This window comes from Aethina tumida, chromosome 4, assembly GCF_024364675.1.
Source record: "Aethina tumida isolate Nest 87 chromosome 4, icAetTumi1.1, whole genome shotgun sequence".
NCBI classification, from domain to species: Eukaryota; Metazoa; Arthropoda; class Insecta; order Coleoptera; family Nitidulidae; genus Aethina; species Aethina tumida.
In genome coordinates, this window is record NC_065438.1 from 3,668,488 (window position 1) to 3,692,111 (window position 23,624).

At 29.2% G+C, this 23,624-nt stretch overlaps 1 protein-coding gene across 2 annotated transcripts in view; it reads right to left on the reverse strand.

Annotated features, from left to right (window-relative positions):
* The window catches only part of LOC109603220 (junctophilin-1), a 53,721-nt gene that overhangs the window by 5,302 nt on the left and 24,795 nt on the right, over nt 1–23,624 (reverse strand). The window contains exons 3-7 of one of the 2 annotated variants that reach the window (XM_020019697.2): nt 11,549–11,847; nt 10,497–10,670; nt 9,381–10,441; nt 8,948–9,320; nt 7,581–7,781 (exon numbers count right to left, since the gene is read on the reverse strand). In XM_020019697.2, the coding sequence (XP_019875256.2) occupies nt 7,581–7,781; nt 8,948–9,320; nt 9,381–10,441; nt 10,497–10,670; nt 11,549–11,847 (2,108 nt within the window). Of the gene's footprint in view, nt 1–7,580; nt 7,782–8,483; nt 8,638–8,947; nt 9,321–9,380; nt 10,442–10,496; nt 10,671–11,548; nt 11,848–23,624 lie in introns of those variants that run through there. The other variant, XM_020019698.2, reaches the window with a different exon arrangement.

Sequence of the window (23,624 nt, forward strand, 5' to 3'; positions counted from 1 at the left end):
AATTATTAAAATTTTATTATTAACATAAATATAGAATCATTATAGTAACTCTTTAGGGAAGAGACTCCCTGTATAACAGAAACGTTCCCAATTAAATGTTTAAATGTAATTCAAATATCATTTTGAGGGAACAATAAAATCCCTGCACCAAATTGTGCGCTATTCCCAGTTTAATGAACATTCCACCTCTGGACAAAATTACCGCATATACCTCAACCAAAAACTCATTAACACGATTAACAACGGATCGATGGGCACACACATGGACACGTACAATGCGAGCGACACAATGTCCCGAGCGCAGTTAAATATTGACACAGCAGCACGTTCGTAACACGAATAAAATAAAACAGCATCAGTAGATAAACAGTATCTATATCTAACATACCTATCGGATCTCTGTAATGCGATAGCAAGGAAAACAAAAAGATTACGAGAGGTTCAATTCAAATGGTCGGGAGGCCGGTACACCAATGGTTTAGCATGTCGTTTGGCGGTGCGAGGGCGGACGCCTCGATTTGCTGCGGTTTTTCGTTTGTGCGGCATAATTTACGTGGACCCGGTCCGGCGGATTGGCCGTGTCAGCGGTCGTTTTTGTTGCGACAGACGTTTTTCCGATGACTGTTCGGGAAATGTTTCACAAACTAAACTTTCGAAGCATGTTACATATTCATAAATAATCGATATATACAAATTTTTGAATACTTTCTGAATTAAACAGAATATTTCAAAATTGGAGTATCTTTTTCTGAAGTTTATTTTTTATTAACGTAAGCACTGTTCTTTATTTTTTATTTAATTTTGGACATAGTGGTAAAAAATCTTTCAAAAATTATTGTATTAAAGTTTTAAACACATCATTCAAATATGTATTTTGCAGTTAAAAACAGATTTTTTAAACTCATTATTTATTTGTCTAGAAAACTAAAATAATACAAAAAATTTAGATATATCTGTAAAATATTTCTTAAATAAACAAAAATGTCAAATTCATATTCCAATTAACATCTAAATAATTGAGAATATAAAAACTAAGTTTAAATGTTTATTTTAAAACTTAAAAAATTGAAAATGAATGATTAAAAAATTATTAAAAAATTTAAATTACATTATTCAATTAAATTTCAAATATTAAACTTTACAATAAAAATTTAATTAAATGAATGATAAGTTTGTAATAAAGATGTTACAATTAATTTAAAAAAATATTCATATTTTACTGACATAAAAAAACCAACTAATATAAAATGGAAATAAATTTAAATAATTAAAATTTGAATAACAAAAATTTCTTATATAATTAAGGAAAAAATTGAATTGATTTGGATTATTTTTTAAATACTTGTGTATATAAAGAGTTCTTATATTTTATGTAATTATATATTATTTATTAAGATAAACCTTAAAATATTCATATTTTACTGACATAAAGCAATTAATATAAAAATGGAAATACATATAAATAATTAAAATTTGAATACTAAAAAATTTCTTATATAATTAGGGAATAAAAAACTAAAATACATTATTGAATTAATTTTTAAATACTTAGGTATATAAAGGGTGTCAAATGTTTTATTTTATCATATTTTATTAATTAATATGAACATTAAAATATTAATATTTTACTGACATAAAAAACAACTAATTTAAAAATAGAGATGAATATAAATATATAATCAAAGAATAAAAAAATCAAATTACATTATTGAGTTAATTATTAAACATTTGATTATATAAGGACTTCAAATATTTTATTTTCTTATATATTTTTAATTAATAAACTTAAATAATTAAATTAAAATACATTATTGAATGCATTTTTAAATACTTTAATATATAAAGAGTTTCATATGTTTTATTTTATCATATTTTATTAATTAAAATATTCAAATTTTACTGACCAACTAATACTAAAAAATTTCTTATATAATTGAGGAATAAAAAAACTAAAATACATTATTAAAATAATTTTATATAATACTTGATTATATAAAAAGTTTCACATGTTTTATTTTATTATATTTTATTAAATAATGTTAACATTAAAATATTCATATTTTGCTGACATAAAAAATCAACTAATATAAAAATGGAAATGAATATAAATAATTCAAATTTGAATACTAAAAAAATTCTTATATGATTAAAGAATAAAAAAACACAAATTAAATTATTGAATTAATATTTAAATATTTGAGTATATAAAGAGTTCAAATATTTTATTTTATAATATATTATTGATATGAACGTTAAAATATTTATATTTTACTGACATTAACCAATTAATATAAAAATGAAAATGTACATAAATAATTAAAATTTGAAAACTAAAAAATTTCTTATGATTAAAGAATAAGTTACATTATTGAATTAATTTTGAAATATTTGAGTATATAGAGTGGCCATTTTATTATATATTATTAATTAATATTCATATTTTACTGACATAAAAACCAACTAACACAGAAATTGAAATGTATATAAATAATTAACATTTGAATAATTAATTAATAAAAAAAACTAAATTACATTATTGAATTAATTTTTAAATATTAGAGTATAGAGTTTAAAATATTTTATTTTATTATACATTATTAATTAATATGAATAATAGTTAATAACTAATTATAAGTCTATAAAATGATTATAATTTGTATATTAAATAATTCTTATATAAATTAAAAATACAAAAAATAATTAAATTGTGTTATTTAACTTTTCAAAAAAATTTAAATATTTGAAATAAAAATGTATGAAATAACAGAGTGGCAACTAAAAGTTTTATTAACTTGTTACAAACTAACATGAGGATTTTCATATTTTAAACCATCAACTACATTCATAACTAAAGTTTTTAATTATTTCATACATAAATAAATTAATATGTAGCACATTGGGCCACAAAATAAAAAAAAAACAGAACAGAACAGAAGTATATATATTTAGATTTAGGAACTTTTTAATATTTTTAACTACATTTTAATATAAAGAGAGTAATTAAATTATTCCTCATTATTTTCTATGATAAAAAAAACTGATTGGACCAAAATTTTTATAGTTTTAGTGCCAAAAGTAGTTCAGGCAATGCATTAAATATTGTTTGAAATACAATTTTCACTATGGTGCAATGCAGAAAATTTAATTTTGACGCAATGCAGATGCTGCAAATGATCTTATGCAAATACTCAAAACTGCAAAATAATGCCATTTCGAATCGGACACATAAAACAACATAAAGACACTACTAGATCCGGATTATCAGTCAGTTCGTCGTCTCATTCTCGTTTTAACTTTTTGCCACGGTTCGAGCCATTAGAATTGTTCTATTTTCGACCACGGTATTCTATTATTTGTTAAATTAAAATACCTCATTAACAAACCTCACGAATGACCCGAATTTATCCAATAATCAGTGTGACTATTTTTAAGTAAGTAAGTGGGATTCGACAGTGAGTAAAAAAAAATAACAAACTTTATATCGATCCGATTGAGTAGGTGTGGACAATGCCTACAATACATTAAATATAAAAATAGTTTGTTGACACCGCATTAAAATCGCGTGTAGGGGTCAATGTTGAAATATGCCGAGTACAGATTTTTTTCTAGTCGGGGTGGAACTGCGAGTTCCGAATGACGGACTGGCGGTGCCAGCAAAAATTGGTTTGATTTATTTCGAACACATGGCGGAAAATCCAAATGAGTCGCCAACTTAGACGTGCACCAGGTGTTGATGAACATCCAAGATGATCGTAATACTCGATTAGTTGCGGGGAAAAATGCCTTTGGTTCAAAGAAAGTGGGAACGACTGAATTTTTCACATAGTGTCGTTTGTCTGGGTTTATTTTTAATGGACGTGATTTACGGTGGAAAAAATTGTATAAATAGTTGCGAGGTAAAGTTACTTGAAATTCGCTGAAACCAACAAAATTTTACACGCAAATATTTGGGCATTACTTTAAGTTATTTTGTTGTAATTTTTAACCACTAGGATAAAAATAGTGATTTTTATTTTTGACTACTCGTTTCTTAAACTACATCTTTATTTCTTGTATCAATACTAATAAAATTGGCAAATTATTTTAAGAAAATTCACACAAATATTATAAAATTACCTCAATTTAAAGGAGGAAAATTCAATTTAGTTTGTATTACTGGTTCCCATTAATTTTTTAACACATCCTTATTTATTATATTACATTTTCTAATTTAAAAGTTTTTAAATAACATTCCCAGATCCACTTTAAAGTTTGATTAAAGATGAAATAAATCTACTTTTATTTATTTCCTATTTTACAAATAGGTATGAGATTTTTTAGTTTATTTAGAGTAATTCAAAACAGAATCAAAGTAATGTATATTAGTTTATGAAAAACATGTTTATTTCCAGTTCTACTTTAAAGTTTGATTAAAAATGATATAAAATCTCATTTATTTATTATTTTTTTACAAATATAAGATGAAAATATGAAAAATTTTAGATTATATGGATTTACGGAAATTAGAAACTTCGTAAAGGTTAATCGGGTTATAATTTATAAAGTATAAGATAAAAATTGTCACTATTTTTTAAAATATATAAATAATTAAAATTTGAGTACTAAAAAATGTTATTAAATGATAAAAAACTAAATTATATCATTGAATTATTAAAACTGACTAATTTAAATATATTAATGTACATAATAATTGACATGGAAAACTAACTAAATAAAATAATAATTAAAATTTTAAAACTAAAAAAAATCTTATGTCATTAAAGGGATAAAAAATTAAATTACATTATTTAATTAATTTTTAAATACTTGAGTATATAAACAGTTCTAAATATTTTAATTATTATATATTATTAATTAATATGAATATTAAAATATTCATATTTTATTGACAGAAAAATCAATTAATATAGAAGTTATTTCAATTCTACTTTAAAGTTTGATTAAGTTTGAAATAAAAACTCATTTATTAATATTATTTTACAAATATAAGCTATACATATCAAAAATAGAATTATATATTAAATAACTTAAAATATATTAATTAAATACTAAATAATTAAAAATTATATATTATTAATTAATATGAATATTAAAATATTCATATTTTGCTGACTGAAAAACTAATTAATATAAGAATTTATTCCAATTCTACTTTAAAGTTTGATTAAGTATTAAATATAATATCATTTAATAATAATTTTTTTCAAATATAAGTTAAAAATATAAAAAAAACAGAATTATTTCACAATTAATATAAAAAATATAAAAAAATAGAATTATTTCACAATTAATGTAAAAATATTTTAATTGTACTTTAAAGATTGATTAAGAGTGAAATAATACCTCATTTATTATTATTATTATTTTACAAATATAAGCTATAAATATAAAAAAAATTAAAAATATATATTAAATAATTTAAAATATATTAATTATATACTAAATAATTAAAAATTATATATTATTAATTAATATGAATATTAAAATATTCACATTATATTGACTGAAAAAATAATTAATATAAAAATTATTCCAATTCTACTTTAAAGTGTTAAATAAAATATCATTTAATATAAATTTTTACAAATATAAGTTAAAAATATAAAAAATAGAATTATTTACTAAATAATTTAAAATTGAATCAATATAAAGTAGATTAAGTCATTTTGTAATTGTGATGGTAATTAGGATGTTCGTAAGGTAATAAAAGTTTAATCTAGTTATAATTTATAACGTGTAAGATAAAAACAGTAGTTTAAGTTCACCCTAATTCTTAAAGTAAACCCTCATTCATTGCATTCAATTTTATAGTTTTAAAGAGGAACTATTTCTTGTTTCACAACAAAATTTAAGTAAGAATGAAATTAATATAGTAAATTTATTTTTACTTTTTATTATTTTGTCTTACTAAAGAAACTGAAAAACTGTTGAATATAAAATAATAAAATTCAGTAAAATTGTTTTATTTTTATTTTTTTAATTGTATAAATCCTGCAAATTTTTGTTGTTAATAATTTAATTTGAGTTGAACATCATATTGTGGGTAAGAAGTATAAAAATCAACAAACGTGGAAGAGTTTAAAATAAGACTCTAAAATATTTTAAACAGAATCAAAGGAATAAACATTGTAAATAGAATCTTAGGGAACATTATAAATATAAAACAGATTCATGAACTAGAAATTAAAAATAATGTAACAGTACATCAATTGTTAAATTCACATTATTAGTTTTTTTGGATAGAGATTCGTTTTAAATCGAGCTTTGCTTAGAAAAGATGAAACGTTTATTTTAAGACAATTAACGTAACAAACTCGTTTGAGACGTTAAATCAAAACATAAAATCTAAATAATTATATTACCCCATTTTCCCTTAACGATTTTATCAAATCAGCAAAGTAAACACAAAGCAGTGGAGGACGTTCACGATGTTTATCCTTATTCCAATTTAAAAATGGGTTAAAACAACCCCGGAACGGCTTTAGCTAATTTAATTTTACCGCATAGTCCCTCGCGGGGGAATCGAAAACTGCCTGTTGTTGTTTTATATCAGATCCTGCGATAAGGGGGGAAAAAGGGTTGCGAAGTATGCAGGCAATGCGGTTTTGTGAGTTAAAGAAACGCGTATTTTACTCGGAATAATGGTGGTAAATTACATCTGATGACGGATAACGGGGGGCTATTTACTGGCTGGGTTGATTGTTTTATTTAATTAGGGGGTCTATTCATACGTTCATGGGCTCCAATTGGGTGTACTTTCCAATTAGGGCTGGATTGTTGGTAAAACATTGGTGTACTGGCTCAACAGCTAATAGATTAGTAATGTAGGTCTACATTTTGATTCACCTAGGTAAAGTCAAACTTAGGGTATAGTGCGAAAGGCTTTTTAGTAGAAAACCCAAGGGTAGTAAGTCAATCAAAGTAATTTCTCTTAGAAAAAGTCCATCGAACAAAACCAGCTAAATATAACACGGGTGTTATGCTGTGCACAATTTCTACAGAATCTTAATTGACCGCAATAGACTGTGATAACTTAATAAAACACTTGGACGCCCATGCCAAGTATCGGCGACCTTAAACAAGAAACAGTGTGCATTTACTTTTTGCATTTATCACAGATCGGAACGAGTTCCAAAAATAATTTTGTTTTCAGTATGCATGTCTCGACACTAATTATATTCAACTGATTTCGTCCAGTTTAGTTAAATACACACAACACTTCGGCAATCAAAACACCGGGCATCCAGAAAATTTACAGCTTTCCTAATAGACCTGTTACGTAATTTAAATGTATGGAGTTTACGTTTGGACAAGGCAGAAATAAAACTTAACAGGTAAACACATATCGCAATCGCCGTGTTTTTTCTGTACGTCGCTTCTTAAGCCAAGGTTTCACTTTACAAAAACAATAACAAATATTTTGTCAATTTAATTGCCGGAGTGTTCTGCAGTTGTCACACAATTAAACCTGATGCCCCGTACAAATTATTTATCAGATTATCAAAAAAATGTCAGGTTTAATTAGTTGATTATTCAATTAAGTGGCACAAAACAAAGAGTTTATTGGTTCCATCTATTACCTTGACTTGTGGACTGACTAGGTATAGTAGTGGATTGGCACGAAGTCTTTCTTGCTCGTTGATCTGCCTCCTGATTTCCTCCCTGCGGGCCGAACCCAGGGCGGACACTTCCTCCCTGGGCATTGCGCCGGTCACGCGGGGAAGCTCCTGTACATCCGGCAGTGATTTCTTTCGTTGCAGGGATGTCTGGTTCACTAAATTCTGAAACAACAACCCAATGTTAAATAATGATTTATGGCGACGTTGTAAAGGAAAACCTTCAGAGGAAAATTGATAATTCTTTACTTGTAAGGCAATTTTATATAGTTATGTGGGCGGAAACAGAAGAAGAATGAATGAAAAGCTTAAATACTTATGTTGTCACTCTAAAGACACTTAACAATAGCTGAATTTGACCCTCAAAAGCAATTTTGAAACAAATGAAGAAGTTGACTATTCTAAAATTATTTATAATTTAGTTAATTGCCAGAGTCTTTAATCCGGAGGATTCTTGTACTAAAGTAATAGTTATTTTCTTAGGAAGAAATAATTTTGGCAGTATAACTTATCATTAGTCACAACACAAACATGTACACATACTTTTTAAAGAAGCACTTCACAACAAAACTACATTTCTAGGAACTTAACAAATTACAATAATTGATTAGATAATTCCAAATAGTTCCTTCGAACCTCTATTGTTTCTAAATTGAGGGGAACCACTTGTGTGATCCTGTCCAGAAAGAGTAAAGTGAAAGAATTTGTTAAGTAATTGTTGCATCACAGATGAAGAAGGATCAAGATATTCCGGGAGTAGCTTCGGGACACTCGGAAACAAAAGCAACTCCAGGAATACCAACCTCCTTCGAAAAGTCCGGTCCCTCAACCCGCCATAAACACGTGTTCTCACATCATTGACCTAACCTCGACGGGAGGCGTCTCGATCCAGCTCTCGGACGCCCTGCGGGCCATGAGGGCCGGCGAGAACATGAGGTCCTCCTCCTCATCGTCCTCTTGGTACCACAGCATTGCGTGAAGCGGCGCGACGTGACAACGCGACGACTGTCCGATGAGCCGGAGCTGCTAAGACGCTTTTAGACGCTAGACTACGGGCTGGCGGTCCCCACCACCTGGACACGGTTTTAGGCATGGACGGGGACGACGCCGCCGCGACGGATCGCGTCTATTCGTCATCCGGCCCTCAATGCCATCCGTATTAACTTAGCTGCGCGCTCTGGACGAACCGTTATGACATTATTTCCGTTCGCCAAAATAGATTGGGCTACGTGGACGATTCTACTGCTATCGCCAACTTGGAACGACTTAGATTTTAAGTCACCAATTTCGTTCAACCTTCTTCTGGTACTTAATCAATTTACGTGACTTACCGGCTGGACCTTGGCAGCTGGCGGGTTCTGTTGGCCGGGAATGAACAGGCTCTCAGTCCGCTTCGGCTGGTTCGGCGACGGAATGATGTCCTGTCCCAGGTTCCGCTTCCGCAGCAGGATCTCCTCGAACGGCGGCGACTGTTGCATCGACGGATTGCCGGCGTTCATCTTCAGAGAGGCGGCCCCGCTTCCCGTCAGCACCGAACCGTTTTTGGTGGCACCCGCCGCCGGATTTAGACCTGCTGGTTGGGGCGTTGTGCCCCGGGCCACCGACGGGGGACGTTGCGTGCGGTCGGGCGTCTCGGATGGGCGTGATGTGCGGTCTATGGAGGGCTGGCGGGAGCCTCCGAGCATGCCCGTCGCTCTGGAGTACCTGGAAGGTACCACAGCCGTGTAATAATCTAATAACAGTCGAAATTTATTAAAACCTCACCTGTCCACGCTGGAGTCCCTGCTGGGCGGCCTTTTGTAGTGATCGAAGTGATCTATCGATGATTGCTGACCTATGCTACCTATGTGCGGGGGTCTGTCCCCTGACACCCTCCTGGACATCCTCCTTATGCTCGCAGAGGGGACGTCCTCAGTAGGCAAAGAATTCCTCAGCTTGTGCGGACTGTTGTACTCATTATTCACCAACTTGTCCTGGTTATGGTGATCCACCTGCGGCCCGAATTCGTGTTGTTGTTGTGGTGGTTGGGTTTGTGTCGGATTGTTGGAGAACTGATGAGGATTTGAGGTTGGGTTGTTGTACGTGGGGTTGTTTTGGGTCTGCTGTTGATTGTATAAGTTTTGGTTTTGTTGGGGGTTGTTGATTTTCGTGGGGTTTTGCGTTTGATGGGGTATCGAGTTGGGAATTTGGTTCGGCGTGTTGGTCTTTGTGATCTCGTTCGGTATCTGGTTGGGTATTTGGTTTGGGATTTGGTTGGGTATCTGGTTTGGAATTTTGTTGGCGGGATTCACGCTGTTTTTCTGCTCCATGTATTCCATGCTCAGCTTCTGCTGCTCCCGGAACTTCTTCTGCCTGTCCCGCAGTCTGTCTAGGCCGGGTTGTTTGAAGTCGGGGGCGTATTGCTTGGCCACACCCTCTGCAATGTCCGAGTCCTCTTTGGCATGTGCAGCGGCTATGTCGGCCTGTTCGGCTTTACCCCGGGCGGTCGCCGTTCTCGTTATCGCAATGTCGGCCTTCTGGAGGGCTATCTTCGATGCTCTTTGTGCTGCGTTCACGGCCGCGTCGATTCTCTCACGGAACTTCGCCGATCTCATCAGGAACAGTTTCTTTTTTTGGCTGGTGATTAGCACGTTGTTCTTGTACTTGCCCTCCTCCTTTTCGCCGTTGGTGAATGTCGTCACACCGTAACCGTATTTCTTGTTGTTGTACCACTCACCCTCGTATCGAAGGCCGTCAGATCGTTCGCTGATACCGTAACCGGAACGTTTGTCGTTCTTCCACTCACCCATGTACGTCTCCTTCACGCTGGGATCCAGTTGTTCATCCTGGAACAAAACCAAAAGGTGGATCACTGACTCAAGTAACTCGTCCAGAGTTTACCTCCACAACGAAGCTGGCATTGGAGTCGGACGGCAGTGAATTGTTGGTCATTGCTGACCTGTCTGATTCTGTGCTGATCCATGACACTGATGAGCCTGCTGATCGTATGCTGCCAGAACCGGCGCCTCGTTGTTCCAGGTCTCCTGTACTCCGTTGTTTTTTCAGTTTCAAACTCTGGAACAAAGGAAAATCGACTTTATTCATTGCTTGGTACAAATTTAATGAGGTTACATGGATACAGTGGACTAACAGATTGGAAAGGCAGATAATTCTATTGCCTAACTGTTTTTGTGTAACTGAATGAGGTTTTTGCGTGTCCTGTGAATGTACATGTTTATTTTTTGATGGCTCATTAATGTTTAAAGTAGTCTAAAGTTTTTGAGTTCATTGATATTACAGTATTCAGGTAAAGTCATTATTTGCATGATTTGGAAAGCTTTCATTCAAAATCAGACGTCTCCATTTATTCCATCAAATCTTTCTGTCTGAATCCAGTCCATATTCAAGTTTAAAATTGGTTTCAATGTCGAGAAATGTGGGAAAATAAAACATCCTCAAAATGGCAACAACTTCTTAAGCTGTACCATGTTAAAAGAGGAGATGATCAAGAAGAATTAAAGGGAAGTTTTTGATTGTCAGTAACATTATTCTAAAGAATAGTGCCTCTTATAATGTATTTTTATGGTCTTATTTTTAAAGACAGGTTCTCATTTATAATATTAAATATTATATAAATTAGATATGTGTCACACAATATATTTACATAACATCAGAAGGTCCAAAGTCCTGGAATATATAAGCGCCATCCCGGATGGCAGTGCGTGCACCGTTGATTGACAATAACCACTTTTAAATAGTTGTCCGATGTAAATACATTTTTATATAAGTGTGACGCGTTCAGAAATTTTTGGCACCGTCTCCCGATTCCAGATCACAACCGAGTTAAATGGGTTTATGACCTGTCCAACTGCTCGAAATCACTCCTTATAATACGCCTAGATTTTCCACGTGAACTACCGACGCAAATCGTCCGGATCAACGGGTTAATTTACCTTGAGTATTCCCTTCTTGATGTTCCCACCGCCGGAACCCAACGATCTCCTCCTCGCCGTCGGTTCCGACGAGTTCATCTTCAGCACGAATCCGCCCCTGGAGTCGTCCACCTTCCGGTCCCTTTTGTCGGTGGGTTCCGGGTGGTTTTGGCCCGGCTGGTTCTCCTGGCTGCGCAGCGATGTGAGGGAGGCGCGCAGCGTCTTGTTCGCCCTGTATTTCGACGCCTTGCCGAACGGGGCGCTCGTCCTGATGCCGTAGCCGTGGCGCATGCCGCGCATCCATTGTCCTTGGTACGTGCCTGCGAAATGAGATCATCCTATAGTTTTATGCTGCTGTTAAATTGGAGGAATAACGCAGGCCAACAAATTTTAATGTTGGAAAGATGATTCCTAAATTGACATCATATTTCATTTGTCAGCTATAATATTGGGAAATTGGCTGACTGGTTTTAATTCTGATAAAAGGCATAAATAATAAAATAAAAATATCTTTTGAGGTGATCTTTTGGTCACATTATCAAAAATAATAGACGAAGATGAACATATACATCTGTAACCAATTCTGAAGAAATACTTGTTCTATCTTTCAGTAGTTTTCCTGTACTACCGGAAGATGTTCGATGAAGAAAACGACATTGAAGCAGATTATTAAAGAAAATAATTTGCTACTGACAGCTAAAAATGTAAAATGGTAATTTATTTTAAACATTTATTAGTAGTTTAAATATTTAAAAATAAATATTTAAATTATTAATATTTATAATTCTTAAAACGAATAAATATACATTAAAAATTAATCAACTGGCGCCCAACGTTTTCAAAATATTAAAAAATATTGTAATATAATTAATAACTGCATTTGAAAATACATTATAATATTTTGCTAAAACTAATACAAGATTATTAATAAAAAATTCTGTACAATTTTAACTTAGTTTTACTTATTTTATTAATTTGAAATTGGCGCCCAACGTGTTCAGAACTAAAAAATCTAAAATGATAAGTTTTCTTAAATATTTATAAGTGTTATAATTTTTTTTAAAAATTATTTACAATATTAATAAAAATAATTATTATAAAGAATAAATTTATATAATTTTAGAAAGATATTATTAATCAATTGGCGCCCAACGTTTTTCAAAATATTAAAAAATATTGTAATATAATTAATAAATGCATTTGATATTACGTTATAATATTTTGCTAAAGCTAATACAACATTATTAATAAAAAATTATGTACAATTTTAATATAATTAACTTAGTTTTACATATTTTATTAATTTGAAATTGGCGCCCAACGTGTTCAGAACTAAAAAATTTAAAATGATAAGTTTTCTTAAATATTTATTAGTGTTATATTTTTTTTTAAAAATTATTTACAATATTAATAAAAATAATTATTATAAAGAATAAATTTATATAATTTTAGAAAGATATTATTAATCAATTGGCGCCCAACGTTTTTCAAAATATTAAAAAATATTGTAATATAATTAATAAATGCATTTGATATTACGTTATAATATTTTGCTAAAGCTAATACAACATTATTAATAAAAAGTTATGTATAATTTTTATATAATTAACTTAGTTTTGGTTTTTTACATATTTTATTAATTTGAAATTGGCGCCCAACGTTTTCAGAAATAAAAAATCTACAATGATAAGTTCTCTTAAACATTTATTAGTGTTATAATTTTTTTTTTTAATTATTTATAATATTAATAAAAATAATTCTTAAAAAGAATAAATTTATATAATTTTAGAAAGATATTATTAATCAATTGGTGCCCAACGTTTTTCAAAATTTTAAAAAATATTGTAATATAATTAATAAATACATTTGAAAATACATCATAACATTTTGTTAAAGCTAATACTACATCATTAGTGATTAAGTATATGTAATTTGAATATAATTAACTTAGTTTAGGCTTTTTTACATATTTTATTAATATAAAATTGGCGCCCAACGTTTTCAGGACCAGAAAATTTAAAATGATAATTTCAGCGATTCTGAAACGAGAAGCAGTGGAAAAATCGTGGTACCAAAATGTCTGTTGGTCTGTTTAATGAGTCAGTTGTCAGATTAAAAAGAAGATTCATGGAACAGTTACGAAAGAAACTTTGGAGATGAAATTGATGTGACAGTAAACATCATCAAAGTCCCGTTATACATTTGGGCGAGTGAAGTGAATAAATAATATCTTAGTATAAAATTGCCATCAATCATAACAGTAAGTGCATTTTCTTTTGTTCATCTTCGCGCGTGTCCAGACGCCGTTTAGTAACGTTCAGCTAATGGCAACCTAGTCTATTTGATCATTTTATGTGTGCCATTCGCCGGACGTGTCCCGGAAACCGGTCCAGAATTCGCCCAGTTGTGACGTTTTATGGACCGAGAGAACGATAAATAATAAAGTGCGAACTGAGAGTCGGTTTTTTTGCGCAAATCGATCCGGCTGAAACGTTTCAGCGGACTGTGTCATTTGCCAAAATGACGGAATGTTCCGTCGCACCGTTTCGGGCGGCTTTTGTCATTTATTGCAGCCGGTTTTGGGATGAAAACTTCTCCTGGCAAACGTTCCCCACCGAATATAAATCGTGACTAACAATAAACCACGAAAACAATTAATGTCGAGTTATTAATAAAACAAGCATGTTTTTATTTTTATAAATATTCTTATAAATATTTACGTTAGTTAGTTCTATAAAAGTCGGCTTATTAAATTGTAGCAATTCAGGTTGTAAATAATCATGACGACGCTTCTATTAATGAATGAATTGACGTAGATGGTTCCCAAACTCGGCATCGCATACACGTGTTTATGTAACGATTTTATCTATCGTTATCCTGGCCCATTAAAAACCTCAACACTCAAACGATTGAAAACGTACACGAACCCAATTCGGACGGATTTCAGGCTTATTTTTTTCGTTATTAAGAGGACAAGTTTAAATTTAGAAAATTGATTGCTATTAAAGTATATAATTAATAATAAGCAATGCGTTTATTTATAAAACAGGAAAAGACGCACTTTCCCAACACTTTTATATTTGGTCTAAAAATTTTAAATTGTTTATTTGCAGTAAATTTGAGTTATTATAAATTATCTTTGTTTTTAATTTCATTTCATAATACTTTATATTATACATTTTTGAACTGAAAAATTTTTGAGAGTAAAAACTATTTAAAACAATAAATTACTTTTTAGAATTCAAATTTACACTAATAATAATAATACTAATTGAAGAGATAAACAACTACAATTACAATTTAAAATTTATTTAATTATTAAAAAATATTATTTTTTACATATATTTATTATTAAATATATTTTTTGAATTAATAATTTATATTTTATTAAAATTGCAGTTGCAGTTTAATTTTATGACATATTTTGCATCTGATTTTTTATATAAAAAATGTTAATTATTTAATCTTTAAAATAAATTACAATTATTACAAATAATTTCCATAAATATTATTTTAAAATTTTATTAAAGTAAATATTTATATATTTTTTGACGTTGGTAATTACACTATTTTGACTGTTTAAAAAATAGATTAAACAATTATTTTTTTTGTATTTCAATTTGGAAACTGTTTTTAGATTGATTAGAAATAAAAATGTTATGTTTTTTGAATTAAATATTTATGTATTTTTTACAAAGTAACAAATGTAAAAATTATTTAAATTTGCCTATTTTATATTAATTAATGTATTGTTTTTGGTTTATACTAGACAAGTTTAAATTTATATAAAAAATGTAAGATTTTTTTAACCTACAATTTAGGGTACATTAATTTTATATCAAATATAGAAATTATTATAAATTAAATAAATAAATTATATAAGTTTTTATTTAAGTATATTTATTAGAAACTCAAATATTTTTAATTATACATTGATATAATATTACATTTTTACAATTCTCCATTTTTTTAATTTATAAATATGTTTTATTAAAAATTTTTATTTAAAATACGTATTTGATATTTGAAAATTAATATTTCATAGTTGATATTTCCAATATTTGGACAGTCAAATAAATTTATGAATTCTCAATTCTACTCTTGTCAAACTTTTAATATTTTTATAGTTTTTTGTTTATTCTAAAAATATTTAAATAAATTAAATTGAGTAGTTCACAATATATAAATTTAAAATTTATTATATTTATTTTAAAGTTAAATTAATGGTTATTTATAAAATTAATAACAATAATTCTTAAAACGAATAAATTTATATTATTTTAGAAAGTTATTATTACATAATTGGCGCCCAACGTTTTTCAAAATATTAAAAAATATTATAATATAATTAATATATGCACTTGAAAATACATTATAATATTTTGTTAAAGCCTATACAACATTATTAATAAAAAATTATGTATAATATAATAGAAATAATTTAGTTTTGGTTTTTTACGTATTTCATTAATTTGATGTTGGCGCCCAACGTTTTCAGAACTAAAACATCTAAAGTGATAATTTCTCTTATACATTTATTAATGATATAAATATTTTAAAAAATATTTATAATATTAATAATACTAATTCTAAAAACAAATAAACTTATATAATTTTAGAAGGATATTATTAATAAATGTATTTTAAAGTATATTATAATATTTTGTTAAATCTAATATTATTGCTAAGTATTTATTTATAAGTCTTTTCAGTTTTTCCAAATTTTTGCATATTTCTGTTAGGAATCTGATTGCGTCAATCAATTGACGAAATTTCTTCGCAAAATTTAAACCAACCAGGATGTTTTCGACATTCCAGAATGCACCACCAACATTTAACAATCAATAAAAATGTTTTTTCATGTGCAGATAATACATAAAAATATTCCGACCGTGCTATTTAGCGTGTTAAAATTAGCACCGTCTGATATTTTAATGGATCCTACTAGAAATATGTTCGGAGTAAATGCAGACTGTATAAACATATACATCAAACCATTGAAATATTACCAAACTTACATTAACGGTGGTAATTTTGGGTTGGCTTAGGATTTTTCACTGGGACACTGATCGATACTCAATATTGCTTGGTCACCTTGAGCCCATTCAATTTCGTATTTACCCCACAAAAGAATATAACAAACTTGACCCTTATATTTTCAAGTGTTTCAATTGATTTTCCACCATTTGGTTTCCCGTTTCTGATTGTAATATCAACTGCGAGTTCTCTTTGTTCGCAACAATGGAGTGTTGCAGCTTCGGTTTCCTTCTGTTTCAAAATTGGCACCTCATAAAAGTAACTAAATAAACTATAGAAATTGGTTTTTTTCAATTGGTACTGACGTCAAGGTTTGTATAAATAGAAATTACATATTTTTAAACTATCACAATAGAGGTTGTATTCTAAAATTAAATAATGTCCTGTAATTAAAACTTTTTTTTGCCATAGTTAACAAACTAAAGTTTTTATTAAATAAAATGGTTTGGTAGAAAGGTGTTTCTAGCGTGTTTGTCTTATTGTTAAACGGATATTGGCCACCCCAAAATCGATTATTGTGGAGGCAGACGGGTTAGTTGACCTTGTGAAATAAATAAAATATAACTAAAAATACTATAAAAAACTTTAACAACTTTATGTGCAAGTACGAGATTTATTTTGGATAAATTTTATTGTTAATATAAATTATTTTACTTGTTAATTGCAGTTTTACATGTTTTTAGGATGCTGGAGATGTTTGTTTTTATATGAACGATATAATTTTCAGAAATTTAAAGCTTTATTTTAGTTAAATTTGTGTTTGTATAATGTTTGCAATAAAATTCGAAAATAAGGATGTTCCTGGAAATATCAAATTATGTAATTAGATTAAGTTGGAAGGTATAATAACATTTATCTAGAAATATAAATATTTTTAATAGAAAATGTGAAAAGATTCAAGTAAGAAAGAGGACATTATCCTATAATCTTCCATTAAACAGCATCTTTAAATAATTATTTTTAAATTGAAACAAAAGTATTTTCTTCTTCCAACACCGACCAAAATTTTAGGAATATAAGATGTTGCCCAACTTGGAAGAGAAGTTAAACTTCTCATATTTGATGTCTCTAGTTTGAGACTCAATGAAAGTTAAGACTTAAATTTTCTTAATAAAATGCACAAACAATTTTGATCATTTGTTGTCCTTAAAAGACATTAAATAAGGATTATGTTAACATCGTGTTAAATTAATAAAAAAGAGGGTTACTTTTGACCAGAACTCCCAACTCAAAGAAAACTCATTTTGTAACAAAAAACTGTTAGCAGACCCAAAGTTGAGAAATCGGTGAGCCAACTTCTCTGAACACAGATTCCAGTAGGACAAAAGAATAATTTTTAAGTGGCAACTTTAAAACTCTCGCAACCAGAGGCACGACAAGGCCTCGTAAAAGCTCAAAAAACTTTATCTTTACAGTGTACGCCTCATAAATTCCTAAGCCTAAGTCTCCGAACTTCCACCACGTCCGCACCACCCCCCAAAAATCGTTTTCTTTCCTCTCTTTTTCTTAGCCAAGACATGCACCGCATAAAAAAATGAGTGAATAGTTGTTGGCATCGCGTACCAACTAAAATAAGCGTCGGCAGCGTCGACGAATGCGACGGCCGGCCGACGCTATTTTGATGGCACTCTGACCCTCCAAACTGCACTCGGCATTGTACGTGGTGCCTCAATCCGCACGTCCGTCTCGCTCTCGCCGTTTTGTCCCCGCATGCGGGAATTTTAATTGTGCGTCGGCCGTCCCACCGCCCTCCGGGGACTGGCAATCGTTTTCCTAGCCCGGGGTGGGCCGCCTCGTTTTTTTCTATGTCAAGTGGGGCGCGAAAGATGAGTGTCTTTGTGTCATTATGGTTGGGGGCCTTTGAACATGTTTTAAGGTTATTTCAAGCAAGTTTTTCGTGTATAAATACAATGACAAATAGAAATTGTGTATTTTTGTTAATATGCTAAGAAGGTCTTCTTCTCTGAATCCGATATATATTCTGCTAAGTAGATTAGCTGATGAGATTTGGAAGGAAATATCTAATTTAATATTGTTATCTTTATTCTTGAAGTAAGTTCATATGTTTTCAGATGTAATTTTTGGTACCTACATCAAAAAAAATTTTCTTCTTTGAACTTGAATCAATTTCCTGCTAAGTAGATTAGCTGGGTTCATTTTGGAAAGAAATATCTAAACTAATATTGTTGTCTCTGTTCTTGGAGTACGTTCATATGTTTTCAGACGTAATTTTTGGTACCTTCCCCTAAAACATCTTTTCTTTCAACTTGAGTCAATTTCCTGCTAAGTAAATTAGCTGGGTTCATTTTGGAATGAAATATCTATTCTAATATTGTTGTCTTTGTTCTTGGAGTACGTTTATATGTTTTCAGACGTAATTTTTGGTACCTCCCCCTAAAAATATCTTCTTCTTTGAACTTAAATCAATTTCCTGCTAAGTACATTAGCTGGGTTCATTTTGGAAGGAAATATCTAATCTAATATTGTTGCCTTTGTAATTGGAGTACGTACATATGTTTTCAGACATAATTTTTGTTACCTTCCCCTAAAAATATCTTCTTCTTTGAACTTGAATCAATTTCTTGCTAAGTAGATTAGCTGGGTTCATTTTGGAAGGAAATATCTAATCTAATATTGTTGTTTTTGTTCTTGGAGTACGTTCATATGTTTTCAGACGTAATTTTTGGTACCTCTACCTAAAAAGATCTTATTCTTTGAACTTAAATCAATTTCCTGCTAAGTAGATTAGCTGAGTTTATTTTGGAAGGAAATATCTAATCTAATATTGTTGTCTTTGTTATTGGAGTACGTACATATGTTTTCAGACGTAATTTTTGGTACCTCCCCCTAAAAATATCTTCTTCTTTGAACTTGAATCAATTTCCTGCTAAGTAGATTAGCTGGGTTCATTTTGGAAGGAAATATCTAATCTAATATTGTTGTCTTTGTTCTTGGAGTACGTTCATATGTTTTCAGACGTCAGTTTTGGTACCTCCCCCTAAAAATATCTTCTTCTTTGAACTTAAATCAATTTCCTGCTAAGTAGATTAGCTGGGTTCATTTTGGAAGGAAATATCTAATCTAATATTGTTGCCTTTGTAATTGGAGTACGTACATATGTTTTCAGACGTAATTTTTGTTACCTTCCCCTAAAAATATCTTCTTCTTTGAACTTGAATCAATTTCCTGCTAAGTAGATTAGCTGGGTTCATTTTGGAAGGAAATATCTAATCTAGTATTGTTGTTTTTGTTCTTGGAGTTCGTTCATATGTTTTCAGACGTAATTATTGGTACCTCCCCCTAAAAATATCTTCTTCTTTGAACTTAAATCAATTTCCTGCTAAGTAAATTAGCTGGTTTCATTTTGAAAGGAAATATCTAATCTAATATTGTTGTCTTTGTAATTGGAGTACGTACATATGTTTTCAGACGTAATTTTTGGTACCTCCCCCTAAAAATATCTTCTTCTTTAACCTAGAATCAATTTCCTGCTAAGTAGATTAGCTGGGTTCATTTTGGAAGGAAATATCTAATCTAATATTGTTGTCTTTGTTCTTGGAGTACGTTCATATGTTTTCAGACGTAATTTTTGGCACCTCCCCCTAAAAAGATCTTCTTTGAACTTGAATCAATTTCCTGCTAAGTAGATTAGCTGGGTACCTCCTCTAAAAAGATCTTCTTTGAATACTAACCCACGTCCTTCTAAGAAGATTAACTAAGGCCATTTTGTTGTCTACATTTTTTGAGATAATTAATCTATTTAAGATGTAATTTTTGGCATCTACATGTAAAAATCTAAGACAATTGAGCTGGTTTTTGAGTAAGATACAGTTATAAGAAGTAATATTTTATAAGTCCATTGAAAAAGTAGTGAATTCCAAGAAAATAATTCAATAAGAAACCATTTCTTTGAAATCACAGCTTATTCGCCCGCAGACACAATTGATTTCTTATTTTCACACCCTTATCTGCACCCTAAATCATCAATTAAGCCCTGAATCGGCGTCCCGAACCGTATTAATCACAGCATCGGTTTTCAATTAGGCCGATAATTCATGTTAGCCGGACGATTATTGGGCGGAAAAAGGCGAGGAAAATTCAATTTGCAAGCGGCCAAGGGATTAACCGGATCAAGAACAGAGACGCCGGAAGATTTGTTGCACTTCGGACGACTTCAGTGCGGCGAACCCGCAGTCTTAATTAGACTGTGCGAGAATTTGACGGTCAATTGAGACTTCTCGGTTTGTTTTGTTTAATTAATTTATATTATCTGTTTTTGATGGGGAAAAATTGAATTTTAATTGAGCAGTCTTTAGTTCCGGTAATTTCCAGCTAGTGCTTGATCCGATATAAGTTCGATGATGTAAGAAATATCAGGTGTGGTTTTCGTTTTCTATGTTAAATATCTTGGATATAATCCAAAATAATACAAGGTTCAAATATGTATAAATACGACATTCGCATAATAATCTACTTTGTGCGTTCAACAACGCAATTTCAGTCGTATATAATATAAAGTTTTATCGGTATTTGTTTATTGCAGAATAAACAAGCAAAACAATGGTTACTATAAAAGTTTCCTAGGTTTTCAGTTTCCTTTGTGGCAAGTAAATACATAAAATTTAATTTGTGGTTTTCTAGTTGTATATGTAAATACTGAAATTCATTACATTACATTGGTAATTTAATAGCAAAAGTTTTTTGTTGTTTTTATAACATCAAAGTAAAAATATTTAAGGACTATTTTTATTTAAAAAACAACACTGCTGAAATATATAACCTGAACAATTAAAAAATTCTCGTATCTTGATTTTAAATTATCTAAACATCTGAAAATTTTAATATTTTATTAAAAATATCAAGAATTTAGAAAGTTTTAACAAGTATAAAGTATTTAAAAATGTAAAATGTTCAAATTAATATTAAAGATCATTCTGAAAAACCTGAAGAAACTGAAAAATCTGAAATCTGAAGAATGTAAAGTATCTAAAAGTGCTGAAATGTATGACCTGAAAAATTAAAAAATTATCCTATCTTGTTTTTAAATTATCTAAACATCTGAAAATATTAATATTTTATTAAAAATATCACGAATTTAGAAAATATTTAAAGATTTAATAAGTATAGAGTATTTAAAAATATAAAATGTTCTAATTAATATTAAAAATCATACTGAAAAGTCTGAAGAAACTGAAAAATCTAGAATCTGAAGAATGTAAAGTATCTAAAAATGCTGAAATATATGACCTGAAAAATTAAAAAATTGTCCCATCTTGATTTTAAATTATCTAAACATCTGAAAATTTTAATATTTTAATAAAACTATCAAGAATTTAGAAAATATTTAAAGTTTTAACAAGTATAAAGTATTTAAAAATATAAAATGTTCAAATTAATATTAAAGATCATTCTGAAAATCCTGAAGAAACTGAAAAATCTGAAATCTGAAGAATGTAAAGTATCTAAAAATGCTCAAATATATGCCTGAAAAATTAAAAAATTGTCCTATCTTGTTTTTAAATTATCTAAACATCTGAAAATATTAATATTTTATTAAAAATATCACGAATTTAGAAAATATTTAAAGATTTGATAAGTATAAAGTATTTAAAAATATAAAATATTCTAATTAATATTAAAGATCATTCTGAAAATCCTGAAGAAACTGAAAAATCTGAAATCTGAAGAATGTAAAGTATCTAAAAGTGCTGAAATGTATGACCTGAAAAATTAAAAAATTATCCTATCTTGTTTTTAAATTATCTAAACATCTGAAAATATTAATATTTTATTAAAAATATCACGAATTTAGAAAATATTTAAAGATTTAATAATTATAGAGTATTTAAAAATATAAAATGTTCTAATTAATATTAAAAATCATACTGAAAAGTCTGAAGAAACTGAAAAATCTAGAATCTGAAGAATGTAAAGTATCTAAAAATGCTGAAATATATGACCTGAAAAATTAAAAAATTGTCCTATCTTGATTTTAAATTATCTAAACATCTGAAAATTTTAATATTTTAATAAAACTATCAAGAATTTAGAAAATATTTAAAGTTTTAACAAGTATAAAGTATTTAAAAATATAAAATGTTCAAATTAATATTAAAGATCATTCTGAAAATCCTGAAGAAACTGAAAAATCTGAAATCTGAAGAATGTAAAGTATCTAAAAATGCTCAAATATATGCCTGAAAAATTAAAAAATTGTCCTATCTTGTTTTTAAATTATGTAAACATCTGAAAATATTAATATTTTATTAAAAATATCACGAATTTAGAAAATATTTAAAGATTTGATAAGTATAAAGTATTTAAAAATATAAAATATTCTAATTAATATTAAAGATCATTCTGAAAAGCCTGAAGAAACTGAAAAATCTGAAATCTGAAGAACTTAAAGTATTTAGAAAAGCTGAAATATATAACCTGAACAATTAAAATATTATCCTTCTAAATTATCTAAACATTAGAAATTTTTAATATTTTATTAAAAATATGAGGAATTTAGAAAATATTTAAAGATTTAACAAGTATAAAGTATCTAAAAATATAAAATGTTCTAAATAATATTAAAAATCAAAATATTTAAAATATCTATATATCTATTTAATTGTAAAAACTTATAAATTATGAAAAATCTGAAGAAACTGAAAAAATTAGAATAGCTAAAAATACAAAATTATCCAGACATTATTTAGAGATTTTTTTAAATTCTTAAATACTTTAAAAAGTATAAAACAAAATTTTGTTTCAATATTTTTAAAATCATTATTATATTTCCAAATGTTTTGTATCTAAAATTGGGTCACCCACATCTTGTTCAGGAATGTTGACATAACTCGTTCTCTTTTTACGACGCTCGCTCCATTGTACGAATTACAGAAACGAAATAATTCTGACTTCTGACAAAATACATCCGCAAACTAAATCGATTTTATCAGCTGCAAATAAATAATCCATGCAATTGTTTGTTATTTTTGTAAAGGTACGAAAACGTGCTTCTAAAATTAATCATTTTGCGGCTAATTTTGAAGTGTCAAATTCAAGAAAA